General features: G+C 34.1%; 1 protein-coding gene across 3 annotated transcripts in view; it reads left to right on the top strand.

Moving 5' to 3' along the window:
* Window positions 1–13,454, top strand: part of ATF2 (activating transcription factor 2) — a 92,165-nt gene extending 78,711 nt beyond the window's left edge. For 2 of the 3 annotated variants that reach the window (XM_011944000.1, XM_011943999.1), the window contains 2 exons: window positions 5,792–5,897; window positions 10,873–13,454. In XM_011944000.1, coding sequence (XP_011799390.1) covers window positions 5,792–5,897; window positions 10,873–11,099 — 333 coding nt within the window. In that variant the 3' untranslated portion in view covers window positions 11,100–13,454. Of the gene's footprint in view, window positions 1–5,791; window positions 5,898–10,840 lie in introns of all 3 variants that reach the window. The other variant, XM_011944001.1, reaches the window with a different exon arrangement.
* The last annotated feature ends 2,132 nt before the right edge of the window (window positions 13,455–15,586 follow it).

The following is a 15,586-nucleotide window of genomic DNA, read 5'->3' as shown; positions in this document are numbered from 1 at the left end:
ATTTATCACTTGAAATAGGAAAAAATAGCAATAATTGGAAGATACTTTATAATACCTGTTTGTTTTAATTTCTGAATTCTATGATCTAACTGTCTTCCGCTTTTTTCCACTGAGTTCTTAACTATATTCTAGATGAAAGAAAGGGATATTAGTGTAGCTGCGGTCATCTCATGCATCTTATTCTGAGTTTGAGATCTAATACTTATATTTGAAGCCTTTACTAAGAATCTTGCTAAGCCTTTGTGTCTCCGTCAGACTGATAGAGTGAGTACTGTTATGAAAAGCAACTGAAATAAGATATAGAAAAGTGTTGTAACTATACTGTGCAAATGCTAGTTATTTTTCATTCTGTCATTATGCATCTGTTGTGTGCAAGGCATATTATTAGATCTGGGTAACAGCGAAAAAGACATTGTCTTTGCACTTACAGAATTTGTGGTCTAGCAGAGGAGACAGACATGAAACAAGTAATTAAAGTGTGAGAATAGGAAAGGAGTCATTCCAATTCATTTTGCAAAGTGTTTCCAAAATATTTTATGGCTCTAGTGAGAACTCTGTCATCCTTTTTTCTGTTAAAAATGTAAATTTTTAAAAAACTAGTTTGTTTTCATGTGTAAGGTTTAACATTCCACGATAACCCTTGGAACTGTGTGGAGAGGGAATCTTGATATTTAACTGCCTTTTGTGAGGACTAAACATTTTAAAAATTCATAGCAGTGAGAAATTTCGCAAAATAAGAAACTATTTAATACTGTGTCTTTAATTTTGGGGGTAATGGCTGAAGTAGAAAGTCAAAGATCATGAATTTAGGGAATACCTGATATTAATGGCCAAATATCAATAAAAGTTTTGATTAGTCAGTTGGCTATCATGTGATGATTTCAGCAGGCTGATTTACATTACAAAGACAATGTAAGAAAAATTTGTTTGCTGCTATGTAAATAACCTTTGAGTAGCCACATTATTAGAGTGGAGCTGTGGTACAGGTAATGACAAAATAATTTACATTAGATTTTAGACCAGAATAATAATTTCTTTTAGCATCTGCTCCATCTTCCCAAATACGTTTTACTTTGACAAAGTGATGATTTCTCACATTTGAGTGGGACTTTTACATTTTCAAAATGCTTTTATATCCCTTATTTTACTTCATCTTCAGAATGACCCAGGAAGATAACTAACATATCTTGCAAGTATAGTAACTCAAAAATAGTAGCTAGCTAGTACAACCAGAAGGACTTTGGAGGCTGAATCCAATTAAAATCTAATCTAAAGTAATCCACAAAATAGATAGTAAGAGGTGTACATGTTTTTTCATTTAATATTGTCTTTTTGTGGCTGAACATCCCCTTGATATTTATTTTGGCTTGAGCAAACTGGTTTTGTCTGTGTATGTAACCTCTCTTTTTTACATTCTGAGGTCTCTGTGTATAGGAACTTAAGGAGTCTTCCCATTATATTTGTGTAGCAGCCCCTTCTCTGTCTTCTGATCTTTCTTAGTAGAAAGATTTCAGAATTAAAATCATGACTTATGCAGCCATCTTATCTGAATAGTAATAAATCCTGCCTGTATTTTTAAGAATACAGTATTTTCTTTATGTGTGTGTACATGAGACTAAAATTCTTAAATGCTTGGAGTAGTTTGTTGAATGTACTATGTTTATCATAAATGAGGCCAAGAGCAGTGGCTCACTCCTGTAATTCCAGCACTTTGGGAGGCCAAGGCAGGTAAATTACTTGAGGCCGGGAGTTCAAGACCAGCCTGGCCAACATGGTGAAACCCCATCTCTACTAAAATAAATAAATGTGTGTATGTATATGTGTGTGTGTGTGTGTGTGTATATGACTTAGGAACCACTTAGCTTTTGCCTCTTCTAACTAATTCAGTTATAAAACCTTTACCTGCGTGAGCATCCTATTTCCAACCCCTGCTTGACCTGGTCTTTACCACTAGCATATGCTTATACTTACTAGGGCTGTGCAGCTCAACTAATCTACTTCTTCAAAGTTTGGCCCACCCTCATGCCTAACCTGCACCCCAGCTATGTTTGCTTTGTAGTATTTCTCTCAGTCCCAATTCCTAGCCAGTAATTGTGTCTCATTTACTGGTTTTAGTCTAGTGGTGATACCATCTTTTAATGAAATCGACTATTAGAGTACAGTAATAATACAATATTTAATTTGTAACTTGTCATCCAAAAGTCACTTTTGAGCTTCAGAATCATCATTAGGAAAATGTTACTGTAAAACATTTTAGATCAGGACAATGTAAAAAATTGGACTGAATTTCTGTTGTGCACACCTTGAATTTGTTCACCTTGAATGGTTTATTTCTTAACCATTTCTGCCATTTAAAAGGTGTAATGGAAAAATTGGTTATTTGAATTTTGGATAAATATAATTTACAGCATGCTTGTATGTTATACCTTTTAGATACATGCAAATTTATATATAAGAATATGCAGAGTTTTTTAAAAGAAAAAAGAGTAACAGAAATTAAAAAATAAAAGAATGTGCAAAAGCTTTAATTTTTAATTTCTTCTTCTTGGCCTTTTCCATTGTTTCCCCAAGTTAATGCCAATTAAAATTCAGTTAGCACAAATGTACATTGTAACAGGAATCAAGTACTATACCTCTTTAGTCCTGGATGTTCATTAACCTTTCCTAGCTAGTGGCATCTTTACATCTACATGTTAGTAAACCGGGTAGTCTAATTAGATCAACAGCCAGAACACCACCAACAGTTAAGTTTGAAATATAGAAACTGATGTCTTGTTCATCAGTTTCAGACCTGCCTATTTAAAGAGATAATTTGTGTGTGTGTGTGTGTGTGTGTGTGTATTTATTTATTTTTTTGAGACTGAGTCTCACTCTGTAGCCCAGGCTGGAATGCAGTGGTGCAACCTCCACCTCTTGGTTCAAGCAGTTCTCCTGCCTCAGCCTTCCAAGCAGCTGGGATTACAAGCATGCGCCATCACACCCAGCTAATTCTTATATTTTTAGTAGAGACAAGGTTTCACCACGTTGGCCAGGCTGGTCTTAAACTCCTGACCTCAAGTTATCTGCCCGCCTCAGTCTTCCAAAGTGCTGGGATTACAGGCATGAGCCACCACACCCAGTCTATATTTAAATCAATTATTTTATATCAATTAGCCAACGCATAACACTTTCAATACTTTTGTCACATACAGCATTTTGTTTCATAATATGGTTTATTGTGAGTGTATAGAGTGTTTAAGAGAGAAGGCATTTGTGATTTTTAAAGTTCTGTAATTGAGGTGATACTATATAATATGCCAATGTTCATAACTGAGAAAATTAACAATGTAACTGTATCAGTGAGATTGTTGGTATAAATGATGAAGTTAGGACCTCTGACCAGATTCATATTATTCAAGCTTTTTTAGTTCACCTTCTTTGATATTTTTTACCTCCTAGACATAGAATTACATGGTCCTCTCTAAAATATGTCTCTCTACTCAGTCCATATCAGGCAATATACTATGCTCTGGGGATACCAAGAAAAAGATATGTTCTGCCTTCAAGAAATTCCCAGTCTGGGAGAGGTAGCAAACAAGTACACCAAAAGTTACAATCCAGTGTGATAAGTACTAGGGAAGAGATCTGTATATATACACACAAAAGTATATGGCTGTGGGAACACAGAAATAGGCATCTAACTGATTTTCCTATGCAGTCTAAACTGTACTTAGTTGGCACTTAAAATATTTAGCAAGACAAAGAAGAGAAGATAAAGACAACAGTATGTATTTAGCTAGCAATTTCAAACTGTTATTTTTGTAAGTTAAGACAAATACTGGTTATTTCATATTGTTCAGGCTAATGTGAAGGCAGCAAGTGTATGAGAGGCTTGAAGCATTACTAGTGTTTGGTGTTAAAGGATAGAGTATATCGAAAGAGCAGTAAGAGTTGAAAATCATGGTCACCATCACCAGATTGTTAAAGATTGTATATTCTTGACTAAAAATAAATATCCAGCCCATTTCCTGTTACAGGATTTAATGAGAGAAACTTGTAGACGTCAGTCTTAAAATCAAGCTGACAGGATGGGTGATATACATTGGGGAATATACATTAGATTATTCATAACATGGTTTCATCAATAGTGTCATTAATACTGAGCTATAATTAGCAGTATTGACACCAGTTGCAGAAGGTATTTTCTAAATGACAGCTTATCTTTTCAAGCAGAACTGTTTTAAATGTTACCTTTTGTACTTTGGTTACCGTCTACCCATTCTTGCCTCAAATATAGTATTCTAAATAATTTAATCTTTTAATTAATGGTTTAGAGTTATTATGAGCATCAATTTTTGTTCTGTACTTAAATACAGTGATGTAGTTCATTGTTATTGGGGTGTGAGAAACTGACCCAATAGACTTGCCTTTAGATTGCTTAACTTTTATTCTTTTGATTTTTATGTTTCTGTCATTTATCGCTTATGGAGGCCCAGGTCTGCTAAATTCTTATTTATTTTTTTTGAGACGGAGTCTCATTCTGTCACCAAGGCTGGAGTGCAGTGACGCAACCTCACCTCACTGCAGCCTCTGCTTCCTGGATTCAAGCAATTCCCCTGCCTCAGCCTCCCAAGGTAGCTGGGATTACAGGTACCCGCCACCACACCCAACTAATTTTTGTATTTTTTGTAGAGACAGGGTTTCAGCATGTTGGCCAGGCTGGTCTCAAACTCCTGACCTCAAGTGATCCAACTGCCTCAGCCTCCCAAAGTGCTGGGATCACAGGCGTGAGCCACCAGGCCAGCCTGCTAAATTATTTTATATTCAGCCTTCTGGTTAAGAAATAAGGTAGAAAATGTCATGCCTGAGCTTTTATGTACACCTGTTTGCTATATATTCTAATTTACTTTTTGGTTCATGGATGAAATCTGAATGGTTTTAGTTATTGTAAGTCCAAGTAAGTAGAGGTATTTGTAAGTGAAGAATTTTTTATGTTACCAGTTTATTAAATTCATGTTATTTCTAACTCTTGAGTATTGGTAATGATCACTGACTTATGTGTTTTTAATATTTGGGGTAACTCAAAGGAATTAGTCGGACTTGCTCAATTTGGAACTTTTTACCAGATTAATGTATCCCAAACAATAGCTGAAGTACTCATTCTGAAGATCAGGACAAATCTCCATTGATTTAGCAGATTTAAATTTAGATGTGTACAAATTGCCTGGGTCAAAGGCAACTAAGCCATTTAAATATTATATCTAGTTTCATTGGTTTCAGTGTCCAGCAAGAGTGCCTTGCAGTGAATTTTAGGTATCCATGATTCTTTGGTTATTTTGGTTTCCCCTGTGGAGCTTCTCTTGGTTTCTAGGAAACTAGAAACCTGCTTAATTGAATTTCTAGGATGAATATTTCATTTTTAAGTGAATGGAATCGGTGAAAATTCATCCTGACTCCCTTGATGTTTCTTTTTAAGTAATCAGAAGAGCATGTAACATATATACAATAAAAATACTTTCAACAGGTTACCTATAATATATAGGAAGTCCCTAGGAAATGGAAACAATTTCAAAATATGCTATCCAGTTGTGGCATTATCGTACTTAAATTTTTATTCAAGTTACATCTTTTTAATAAATGCTAAAATATAAAAGCTGCCATGTACTGATTAGACATATTTAATCAGCATATTTTCTTTGTTTTTAATGTTCTGCCAGTGATGTCCAATTTTCATACTTTAATCCTTGCTTGTTTTAAACAGTAAAATATATGTTTAGTTTGTGGTAAGGTACATAAGTTGTTTCTTCTCCAGAGTGAAGTCACCCTGCTGAGAAATGAAGTGGCACAGCTGAAACAGCTTCTTCTGGCTCATAAAGATTGCCCTGTAACCGCCATGCAGAAGAAATCTGGCTATCATAGTGAGTAATGTTCCATTACCTATAGCCTTAGGCTACGTCAGTGAAACACCACCAGAGTGAACTGAGCTGCTACTTTAAAAATGGATCTTAAAAATATTTAAGATTAAATATCAGAATTTCTGTAAGGTTATTATAGAATGCAGTAAAGAGGTATACTTTTTTAGAATCTAGAGAGTTTGAGTTTTCCTGTTTCTAGCTTTTTTCCTAAGCATTACTATAGATCAACAAAATGGATTAGCTGATAATTTAAAATATACTGTAAGTACTTGATGATATATTGTTCATCTTCTCAGGATAACACTCTGTCTTAGATTGACAGGGTGAAACACTACTTTTTTCCCAGCCTCCATTCAGTAATGATGGTATTTTTCTTTTTAAAATCAGCTGACTGCCTTTAACAATATTTGATATCCCTTCATGGTATCAGATCCTATTATTCTTTCTTAGATAATGTCAGCATTGCGTAATGTTTTTATTGTGGTAGACCTTTATATTGAGATTATCTAAGTAGTTATAAAAATGCTAAAACGGGAACAGTACTTAAATTATCTGCTTATAAGTTTCCTCCTAAATGTTTTCCCAAAGAATGAGATTCTTTTGTTTTCAGCATTTTAGAGGTTAATTGTGCCTTTTCCCTTTTGTAATGTCCTTCTTTTTTGATAAGATGCACAGTGTTGGAACCAGCTGTTACTCTTGAATAAATGGCCAATTTTGTCCATAGTATACAAATTTGTAACAAATAACAGAGTTGGGAATGCATTAGGCAACATTTATAATATATAACCCACAGCTTACGTCTTTATGATTTAGTGATATTTCAGGATATTTGTAAATGTGAAGATTGTTTCAACCATATGTATCCACTTCATTTCAATTTGCCAGTGTCAGTAATTCAGAAGAAAGAAACATTTTGTATTGGATGCAAACAGTTCCTCAGGTGCTCAAGATAAAACTTAATGGCCACCATCTTTACTTGTAGTCATTGTAAGCAGTTTCATCAGAATGGGCAATATTTTTTAATTTAAAAGATTCCATAGATTTAGCAACTCTCAATTGCCGTGTATATTTAGAACGCTGATTTTTGTCAGTTTTGAGCATATAAATCTTGGTTATTTGATATCTAGTAATTTTGACAGGATGGTGAAACACATTGTGGAGTAAATTGGAACCATATAGAAATATGTTTGGGATTTATATTAACAGTGATTGCTTCAGGGATGAGGCCATTATTGTTCCCATCTGACTTAACATAATTTCCTATAGAAGCTACTGAGTTCAGCATTTATGCATACGTGATTTTCTTAACAAGAAATCTCTCTTGAATTTTGATAGGTTAAAAGGAAATAAACAAATGATTTTATAAAATTAAAAGGAAGTTAACTGGCCTCTTAAATTGTATCCAATTCAAAATTACCTGTAATTTTTAAATCTTTGATAATTTATTAGATAATCACAACAGTTTTGACTGTATTATCCAGGCAGTGTATGCTCAGCAGATGCAAACCAGTGTTCATTTTGACAGTCGATTTACAGAGATACCTTAAGTGTATAGATGCGTGGGTTTATATGCTGTATACTTACATAAAATGATTGAAATCTAGATTAATACATTTTTAGTACATAGAGTACTAAGTTATGAGAATATAAGAAATGAATAGGATATTTTTGTTGTTTGGAAATACTCCTATCCTTATTCCTGTCTAGTCATGTAGATAATCAAATTAACTGAAATATAGTTCTCATAAAATTAATTCTCTTCAGCTCTTGGGAGATAATTGGATTTTGTAGAAATTTTCAAGTAATTTATATTTTCAAATTTGAAATGTTTGAAATAAGTCTGACTTCTCTGTTGTGTAGTAGTAAAAACAGACACAGAGATTGACTAAGTGAATACCTTTGAAAAATTGACACTCTTCATTATGTTGTAGTGCACAGCTCTTGCTAACAGTGGTGAGTTGTAATACTAGCTAAATCTTTAAAGACATTTGTGAATCAAAACTAAGATTTAGTAGAAATTAAGGAATGTTACAAAATCTTGCAAGTAAAGGTGAAAGTACTAAGTCACAGCCATAGGGTCTGTCCCACCCAGTTTTAGCACTGAAAGTCCTACTTCCTAAGAAGATGCCTCCATCATGGGAAAACCATGACAGTCACCCCAACAGTTAAGTAATATAAAACCTGAATGAAAATAATAAAGAGTACATTTTAAATATTTGGGTTCCATGAGGAATAAAAATAAAGCACAAAAGTGATGTTATTGCCATGAATTCACATTCTTTAGACCTGGGCATAATTAAAGTTGTATTATAATTGTCTCTATAATTATAAATTGGAAGAAAAGCTTCTTAGGGACTAATCAACCACAAATACTTTTATTACTGAAAAAATGTATGGGCCAGGCACTGTGGCTCATGCCTTGTAGTCCCAACACTTTGGGACCCCAAGGCGGGAAGATTGTTTGAGCCCATGAGTTCAAGACCAGTCTGGGTGAAATAGCGGGACCCCATCTCTACAGAAAATAAAGTTTAAAAAAGCCAGACATTGTGGCACACACCTATAGTCCCAGCTACTTGGGAGGCTGAGGCAAGAGGATCACTTGAGCCCAAGAGTTCAAGGCTGCAGTGAGCTGTGATTGTGCCATAACACTCCAGCCTGGGCGACAGAGAGACCCTATCTCAATAAGAAAAAGAAACCTGTGGACATAGGTAGAGAACTTTCAAGATTACTGAATTGCCAAACAACTGGTTTCTTTTAGCTTAGGTAGAGCTGGAAGTGGCTCTTTGAGTACACCATGGCTTTCTGTATCTCTCTGGTGTGAGTACACCATGGCTTTCTGTATCTCTCTGGTGTTTGTGATTACACCAGTCATTTTCTCCCCTCACCTAGAACTGGACATAGGTGGAAATATATCACATTGCTTTTACTAATTCTGAAAGTCTATAGGTAAACATTCATCCTTTATAATTTACTGTTTTCATTTTGAGTTGTTGCCTCCAGTATGTATTTACATTTCCTTATACCACTCATCACAGATCAGCCTCTTTATTTTTAAAAGCTGGTGTATCCCTTGAACTCAACATTCAGGGAAACGTCAGCCTGTTGTTCTTTTAAAGAATAGTGGTGAAATAAACAAATAGAGCTTTTTAGTATTCCCTCCAGTTAAACTGTCATTGCCAGTGTTTTGTTTTCTTTGTACATGTAATGATTGGCTATTTTAATATCTGAATTATAAATATTTTGTAACATTCAATATTGCTTGATCAGAAAAGTAGAGGGGAAGGGGGGGCACTAGTTGAGAAACTACCTATTGGGTGCTATGTTCACTATTTCAGTGATAGGTTCAGTAGAAGCCCAAACTTCTATTGCACAATATACCTGTGTAACACACCTGCATATGTACCATCTGAATCTATAATTTTTTTAAGTATTCATTCCATTTTGTATAATTTTTAAAGGAATACTACTTCTGGTGGTTGGTTTTGTTGTTGTTGTTTTATTGTACCTTGAGGTCAAGTATCCAGGGGTATGGTTTTGATTTATAGCATGTTATAGAGAAAATAGGGTTCCATCTCATTAATGTATTTTAAAACCTGCTTTTCAAAAATGCATGGATTTGAGGCAGATGTTGAAAAATTCTGTAAAAACTGTATTTCAGAAAATGCACAATATTAATAATTTTTTTTTAGCTAAAGTTGACACTACCAGGTATCCCCCTCTGCATCTTCTACATTGCAAATCATAGGCTAAGTCCTGCTTCATAAGATATCCACAATTTTTTTTACTAATTGACTTTCAGAATGGGCATCTGGCCATCAGTACACATTCTCAGATTTGATTTTAAAAGCCTACTTATTGTCACTTCTGAACACTGAATAAAGTTTTAATGCCAAGTGAAAAAAGCAAGGTGCCAAAGAGTACATCCAGTGTGATACTGTTTTTAAAATGTTTCAGAATAAACAGCTGAACTATGTTGCTTAGGGATACATACCTATGTGGTAAAACTACAAAGAAAAACAAGAGAATGGTTAAAGAAATGTCAGAGTGGTGATTACCTTTGGTGAGGACAGGAACCCCCAGGAAGCAGAAGTGTTAATGGCAGTGTTCTCTCTTAGGTTGGTGGCACAGTTCCCAGGTGTTCATGTTATCATTGTTCCTCATAACTTACATATACTATAAATATTTGTGTGTTATCTATATCAAATTTTTACTAAATGAAATTACTGGATTTAGTTCTATTAAAATAAGGGTGTAAGACTTGTTCAGGTCTAAATATTTGCAGATTTATTTTTGTAAATATTTAGAATGCCTTTTCCTGAATATCTTTTCAGTTGCAATGTTTAGAGTTTTGTATGGATTTTTACTTGAATCCCAGTTTATTCATGCAACTATAACAGCTGGTGGCATTTAGATTCTAAATATTGCTTATTCTCATATGTATGCATCATTAGAATCAGGTGTTATAATCATTCATGGCTGCAATAGATGGAAAATCAGCCAGAATAAATACAGTTCTGGAGAATGCAGAGGGAATAATTTGAAGATGTAATTTGTATGTAAGAATTCATTTTGTTTATGCATGTGGTTATAAATTTTTATCTTATAATAAGAATGACATGTAGGCCAACCAGACTGAGTTTGTTAAATGTGATACTTATGTTTGATTGTATCTGTAAGAGCCTGTCTTCCAAACTCTACCTCATTTTCTTTCTTTAACACTATTTAGCAAATATTTCTTCAACTCTATTCCATAAGGCAGTGGGCACCCAGATGTTTCCATATGCATGGTTGTGCCTTCTTTTGACCTATTGCAGGTAAAATTGCCTACTTCATGACCTATATCAATTCCTGTAATACCAACTTGTCTAATCAGTTTTGTAAGATGCTTTCTAACTTTTTACTCCGTATATTGCCTCAGCATAATGGTGCATTCTTACAGATTTTAGGAAAATGAATAATTTTTCTTTTTTTCACCCAGCTGCTGATAAAGATGATAGTTCAGAAGACATTTCAGTGCCGAGTAGTCCACATACAGAAGCTATACAGCATAGTTCGGTCAGCACATCCAATGGAGTCAGTTCAACCTCCAAGGCAGAAGCTGTAGCCACTTCAGTCCTCACCCAGATGGCGGACCAGAGTACAGAGCCTGCTCTTTCACAGATCGTTATGGCTCCTTCCTCCCAGTCACAGCCCTCAGGAAGTTGATTAAAAACCTGCAGTACAACAGTTTTAGATACTCATTAGTGACTTCAAAGGGAAATCAAGGAAAGACCAGTTTCCATTTATGCGAAATCTGTGGTTGTAAATTTTTTTTTTTACTTGAAATTAAATTTGGCTCTAAAGTTGGTGTAGCAGCAGTTGATCAGACTGAAAAACAGTTTTTAGTCTCTGGAAAAAGACTGATTTTTCTTTTTTTATAAATATTAGTAGATTTATTAATTTTTCTGTGCTCAATGTGTAAATTGTATTATAATTCATTGTGGTTTATTTCACTTTTAATTTGTTGGTGTTTTAATAAATGGGGGTGTTACTGAATCTTTCTTCCCACTTCCATTTCTTTTGACCACCCCTTAACCCTCAACTGTGATGGTAGTAGTATTATCATTTATACCAAAGTTTTGCATAGTCCCTGTTGACTTTGTAATGTTAACGGAGTCATAAAAGCACTAGGCAAGAGAAAGATAGAAATTTGCTTTTAATCTTTTTGCCTTTTATTTTGCACATTATGCAAAAGGAAAAACATTAAAGAACACTTTTTTTTAAGTGAGTGAAAACATGGTAAAGACATAGTGCTTTTATGCACATTGTTAAGCTAAATCAAGGTCATTTATAATCATTTTTCTTTTTTATTTAAGGTTTTAAGTAAACAAATTTTAGAATTTTCAGCATTTCAAAAATGATTTTATTTTTCAAGTCTTAAATTCAATATTTTACACGTATGTTTTGAGGCTAAAAATATGAAATTATATAATGTATGATACAGGGTTATCAAATATCTAATAATTTTTGAAATTAGCTCTTGTTTTTGGTTTTTTTGTTGTTGTTTTTACAGATTTCAGGTTACAAACTGCAAAGTTTATGCATAATTAAGTATGGTATGGTTGCCAGAAAAGCCTAAAATTACTACTTAGAAAATTTAAAACTGTTTACCCCCATTGTCTTGTACTTGCGAGCTAACTTGTACTTATTCTTGTGAAAGCACTGTCATCTTTTAGTAGCAAATTTTGATAATGTTTCTCGTGGAAAAAAAATCAGTATCTATCTTTAGAACAATGTAATTATAATGTGGGAAGCGTGCATGAATGAGAGAGAGTGTGTGTGTCTGTGTGTGTGTGCGTGTGTGTGTGTGTGTGTGTCTTTCAATAGTTTATGCCAGCAATCTTTGCTTGAATGTTTAACGATGCCTTCAGTGTGATGCTGGCCAATAGATGATTGCAGTTTAAAATGTCATTATTGTGCAGGCTTGGATAACTAACATTCCATGATGTAGCTTGTTTCTGATGAGATGATTGTAGGTATACTTTTCTCATTATCCAATCATCTGTGGGATACTTAGTTTTCTAATGTGCCATTATCTATTTTTATTCTGCAGTTATGTTCAAAATACAGTACATATTTTAAAATAGAATAAATTGTTAAACATAAAATTTTAAAAGTAGTAGATGTGCGTAAGAAAACTTTGTAAAATAGTTATGAGTCCTACCCAGTAGCAACTTCTGGCATTCAAGCAGGATTCCACTATGTAAATATCTGTAATGCATTTATAATAAGTTGTGTAGTTTGTCCTGCATCCATACTACACTATTTGCTAAAGTCTCAGTGCCATCTCTTAATGAGACTGACATTTTAAAAGTCTGTATGGAATATCCTTGATAATTCAAGGAAATATCCCACCTGCCTAAGTTCCAAACTGGGAAACATTCAGATTATATAAATGACATTTCAGGACTTTAAGTATGAAGATAATGGGAATTTTATTGTTTAGCTTATTATAATGAGAGCATTTTTATTTGATAATTCTTAAATTTTTAATTTTCAACGAATTTCATTATTTTAAAGTAATCAGTTTCAAATCATGATTTTGATATCATTATTCTAAGGAGTTATCTCAAAGGCACAAAATACGAATTCTGCAAGAAGGGTATTTTTTATTGTAGTTTGAATAGGTTAGGAAAAGCCTCAATTTTTCACTCTAAGTCCGTCAATACATTTTTCTTTCATCTTATTACTTATGCAAGTTAAGATTCTTTGGTAACAGAATTCTTGCAACTGTAAAATAAAACTACATAGATGTAAGAAGTCATGTAAACGGTTAACAAGCTTACCAAGGTTAGCAAAACGTTCATTGTAAATCAGTCTGTACTGAGCAAATATAAAAATCATTATTAGTGTATAAACACAAATTCCATTTTGACTTTCAGGATGTCATACTACTTCTGTACCTAGCATTTTCAGTCCTTATATTTGCAATGTTACACAAACTGTACTATTTTCTTTTATGTGCAGTTTGCATGAGTAAACCATCAGAGAATAAATTCTATCTTTAAATTATGTTCATAATTTGCTTGTTCTCTTACCTTTCCTTCATAAAGTAACATCACCTGATAATGATATTTTTTTTCCCTTCAGGACATTTATTACCTGAGAAGAACCTGAGATTCTTTCTAGTTCTGTGATAAAATTCATTCATTCCTTTTAACTGCAGGGTACTTGGCCCTTGTTCCTCTCTGCACTCACTTTGCATCCCATTGTTATTTGTATATATAATTATATAATTATTCAATTGAATTATATAATTATATAATTCATATGTAATTCCCCACACCCCTGAACTTTAATCACAGATCCACCTGCCTATGGCATCCCTTGGTGATGGTCTGACAAAACATCTGAAACATGGTATGTCCAACACTGAACTTTCAAACAGCTCACCCTACCCTCAAACGTATTCCTCCCACAAACTTCCACAAGTCAATTGATGACAACACAATTCTTCAGTTGCTTAAGCTAGAACAACCTTGTTGTCACCTTGATTTTCTTTCTCTCAGCCCACATCCGGTCCATCAGGAAATACTATTTGCTTTCCCCTCAAAACAATCCAGAATTCAACCACATATCACCATTTATACCACTTTCATCCTAATCTGTGACTTTATGATTCCTCATCCAATTACTATACTTGCTTCATAAATGTCTTTTTACTTTCACCCCTGCCCACCACAGCCCATCCTCAAAACAGTAGCCAGAGCAATGCTTTTAAAACCTTTGTCAGGTTACAGCACTGCTCTGCCTAGAATCCTGGAGTGCCTTCCCTGTTTCACTCCGAGCTTGAAGATGGCCCACAAAGCCCAAAAATTATCTATTCCCCATCCCATCCCATTGTGTCTCTGACCTCATCTGCCACATTGTTTTGTCAGTGAATGTTTGAGTGCTACTAGGTGCCAGAGGTTGCTCTAAGCACTTGAAGTAACACAATGGCCAAAAGCAAAAATCTCTGCCTTTGTGGAGGCTACATTCTAAAGATAGTGGGAGGATGTTGGGAAATGTAATCAACAAATAAGTCAATTATGTGTTATATTAGAAGTGGTGCATGCTAAGTGAAGATGCAGACTTAATACCAGTTTTGCTGGAGAGTGTGTGGAGTGACCATTTTAGTCATATCTGTTAAATATGACCAATCTGAGGAGATGCATGGCAACTTTTTAACAGACAACATTCTACAAGTGTGCTTAAGGTAGATTATGTGATACAGTTAAAAAGTTTCATGAAGACAAGCTGATGTGTTTCTATAACGGTAACAAATGAGTGGTGTTTTAAAAGGTCAAACTCATGTTAGTCTTGACTTACGTCAGAGGACAGGAAAGATAATTTCATCTATGGTGTGTGCTTACTATTAAATGTAGTTTTGCTAATTCTACATCTATGAGACTATATGATGGATGACCATATTTGAGATTATAGTCATGAGAGAATCCTATTTACTCCAAGGCCCACATCTTAGATAAATAGACATGAACAAACACACACACTCAAAATAACCTAGAGAACACAGTTCTCAAAGCAATTTGTTCTAAATAGATGTAAGAACTAATTTTAAATCTGACATTTCTAGATTGGCCACAGAATAGTTACTTTTGAAGCAAAGTTATGCCATTTTATTTCTATCCTGTGTAGTTATGAAAAATCATTTCTCAAAACTTAATACAAATAAACTTTGCCTGTAATTTTCTCACATGGCTTAAAACAACAGTACAGGTCTTTCCAGATTATCAGTAACTATATATTGAAATATGGGTATTCATAGAGTTAATACTTTAGTATTAAGATCCTAGAGAGCTAGCATCCTTCTGTGTGGAAAAAAAAAAAATCTCAAAGTTTAGAATATTTCTAAAGTCCTTTCTGAAGAAATAAATGGTTCTACCATTTAAATATAAATGATGAGTTGCAAGTTACATACATTGCCATAGAATAGGTGCCATCAGTGAAAATGTTTCCAAAATTAAAAGACTTAATCTGAAATAGCAAAGGCCATGTGGCATTGGAACCTACAATGGAAGAAAAAGCATGCATAGTTTTCTATTGTAGTCCCAAGCATCAGATCAAAGGTTAATAGTAAAAATATCAAATATGTCACAGCAGTCAAACTGGAAGGGCTCTGTCAATAATGGGCAAGTGGCTTGCATCATTTTTCT

The sequence above is a fragment of the Colobus angolensis genome, unplaced genomic scaffold (genome assembly GCF_000951035.1).
Source record: "Colobus angolensis palliatus isolate OR3802 unplaced genomic scaffold, Cang.pa_1.0 Scaffold224, whole genome shotgun sequence".
NCBI lineage: Eukaryota > Metazoa > Chordata > Mammalia > Primates > Cercopithecidae > Colobus > Colobus angolensis.
The sequence above is the reverse complement of the archived record's forward strand: the minus strand, read 5'-3'. Positions and strand labels throughout refer to the sequence as shown.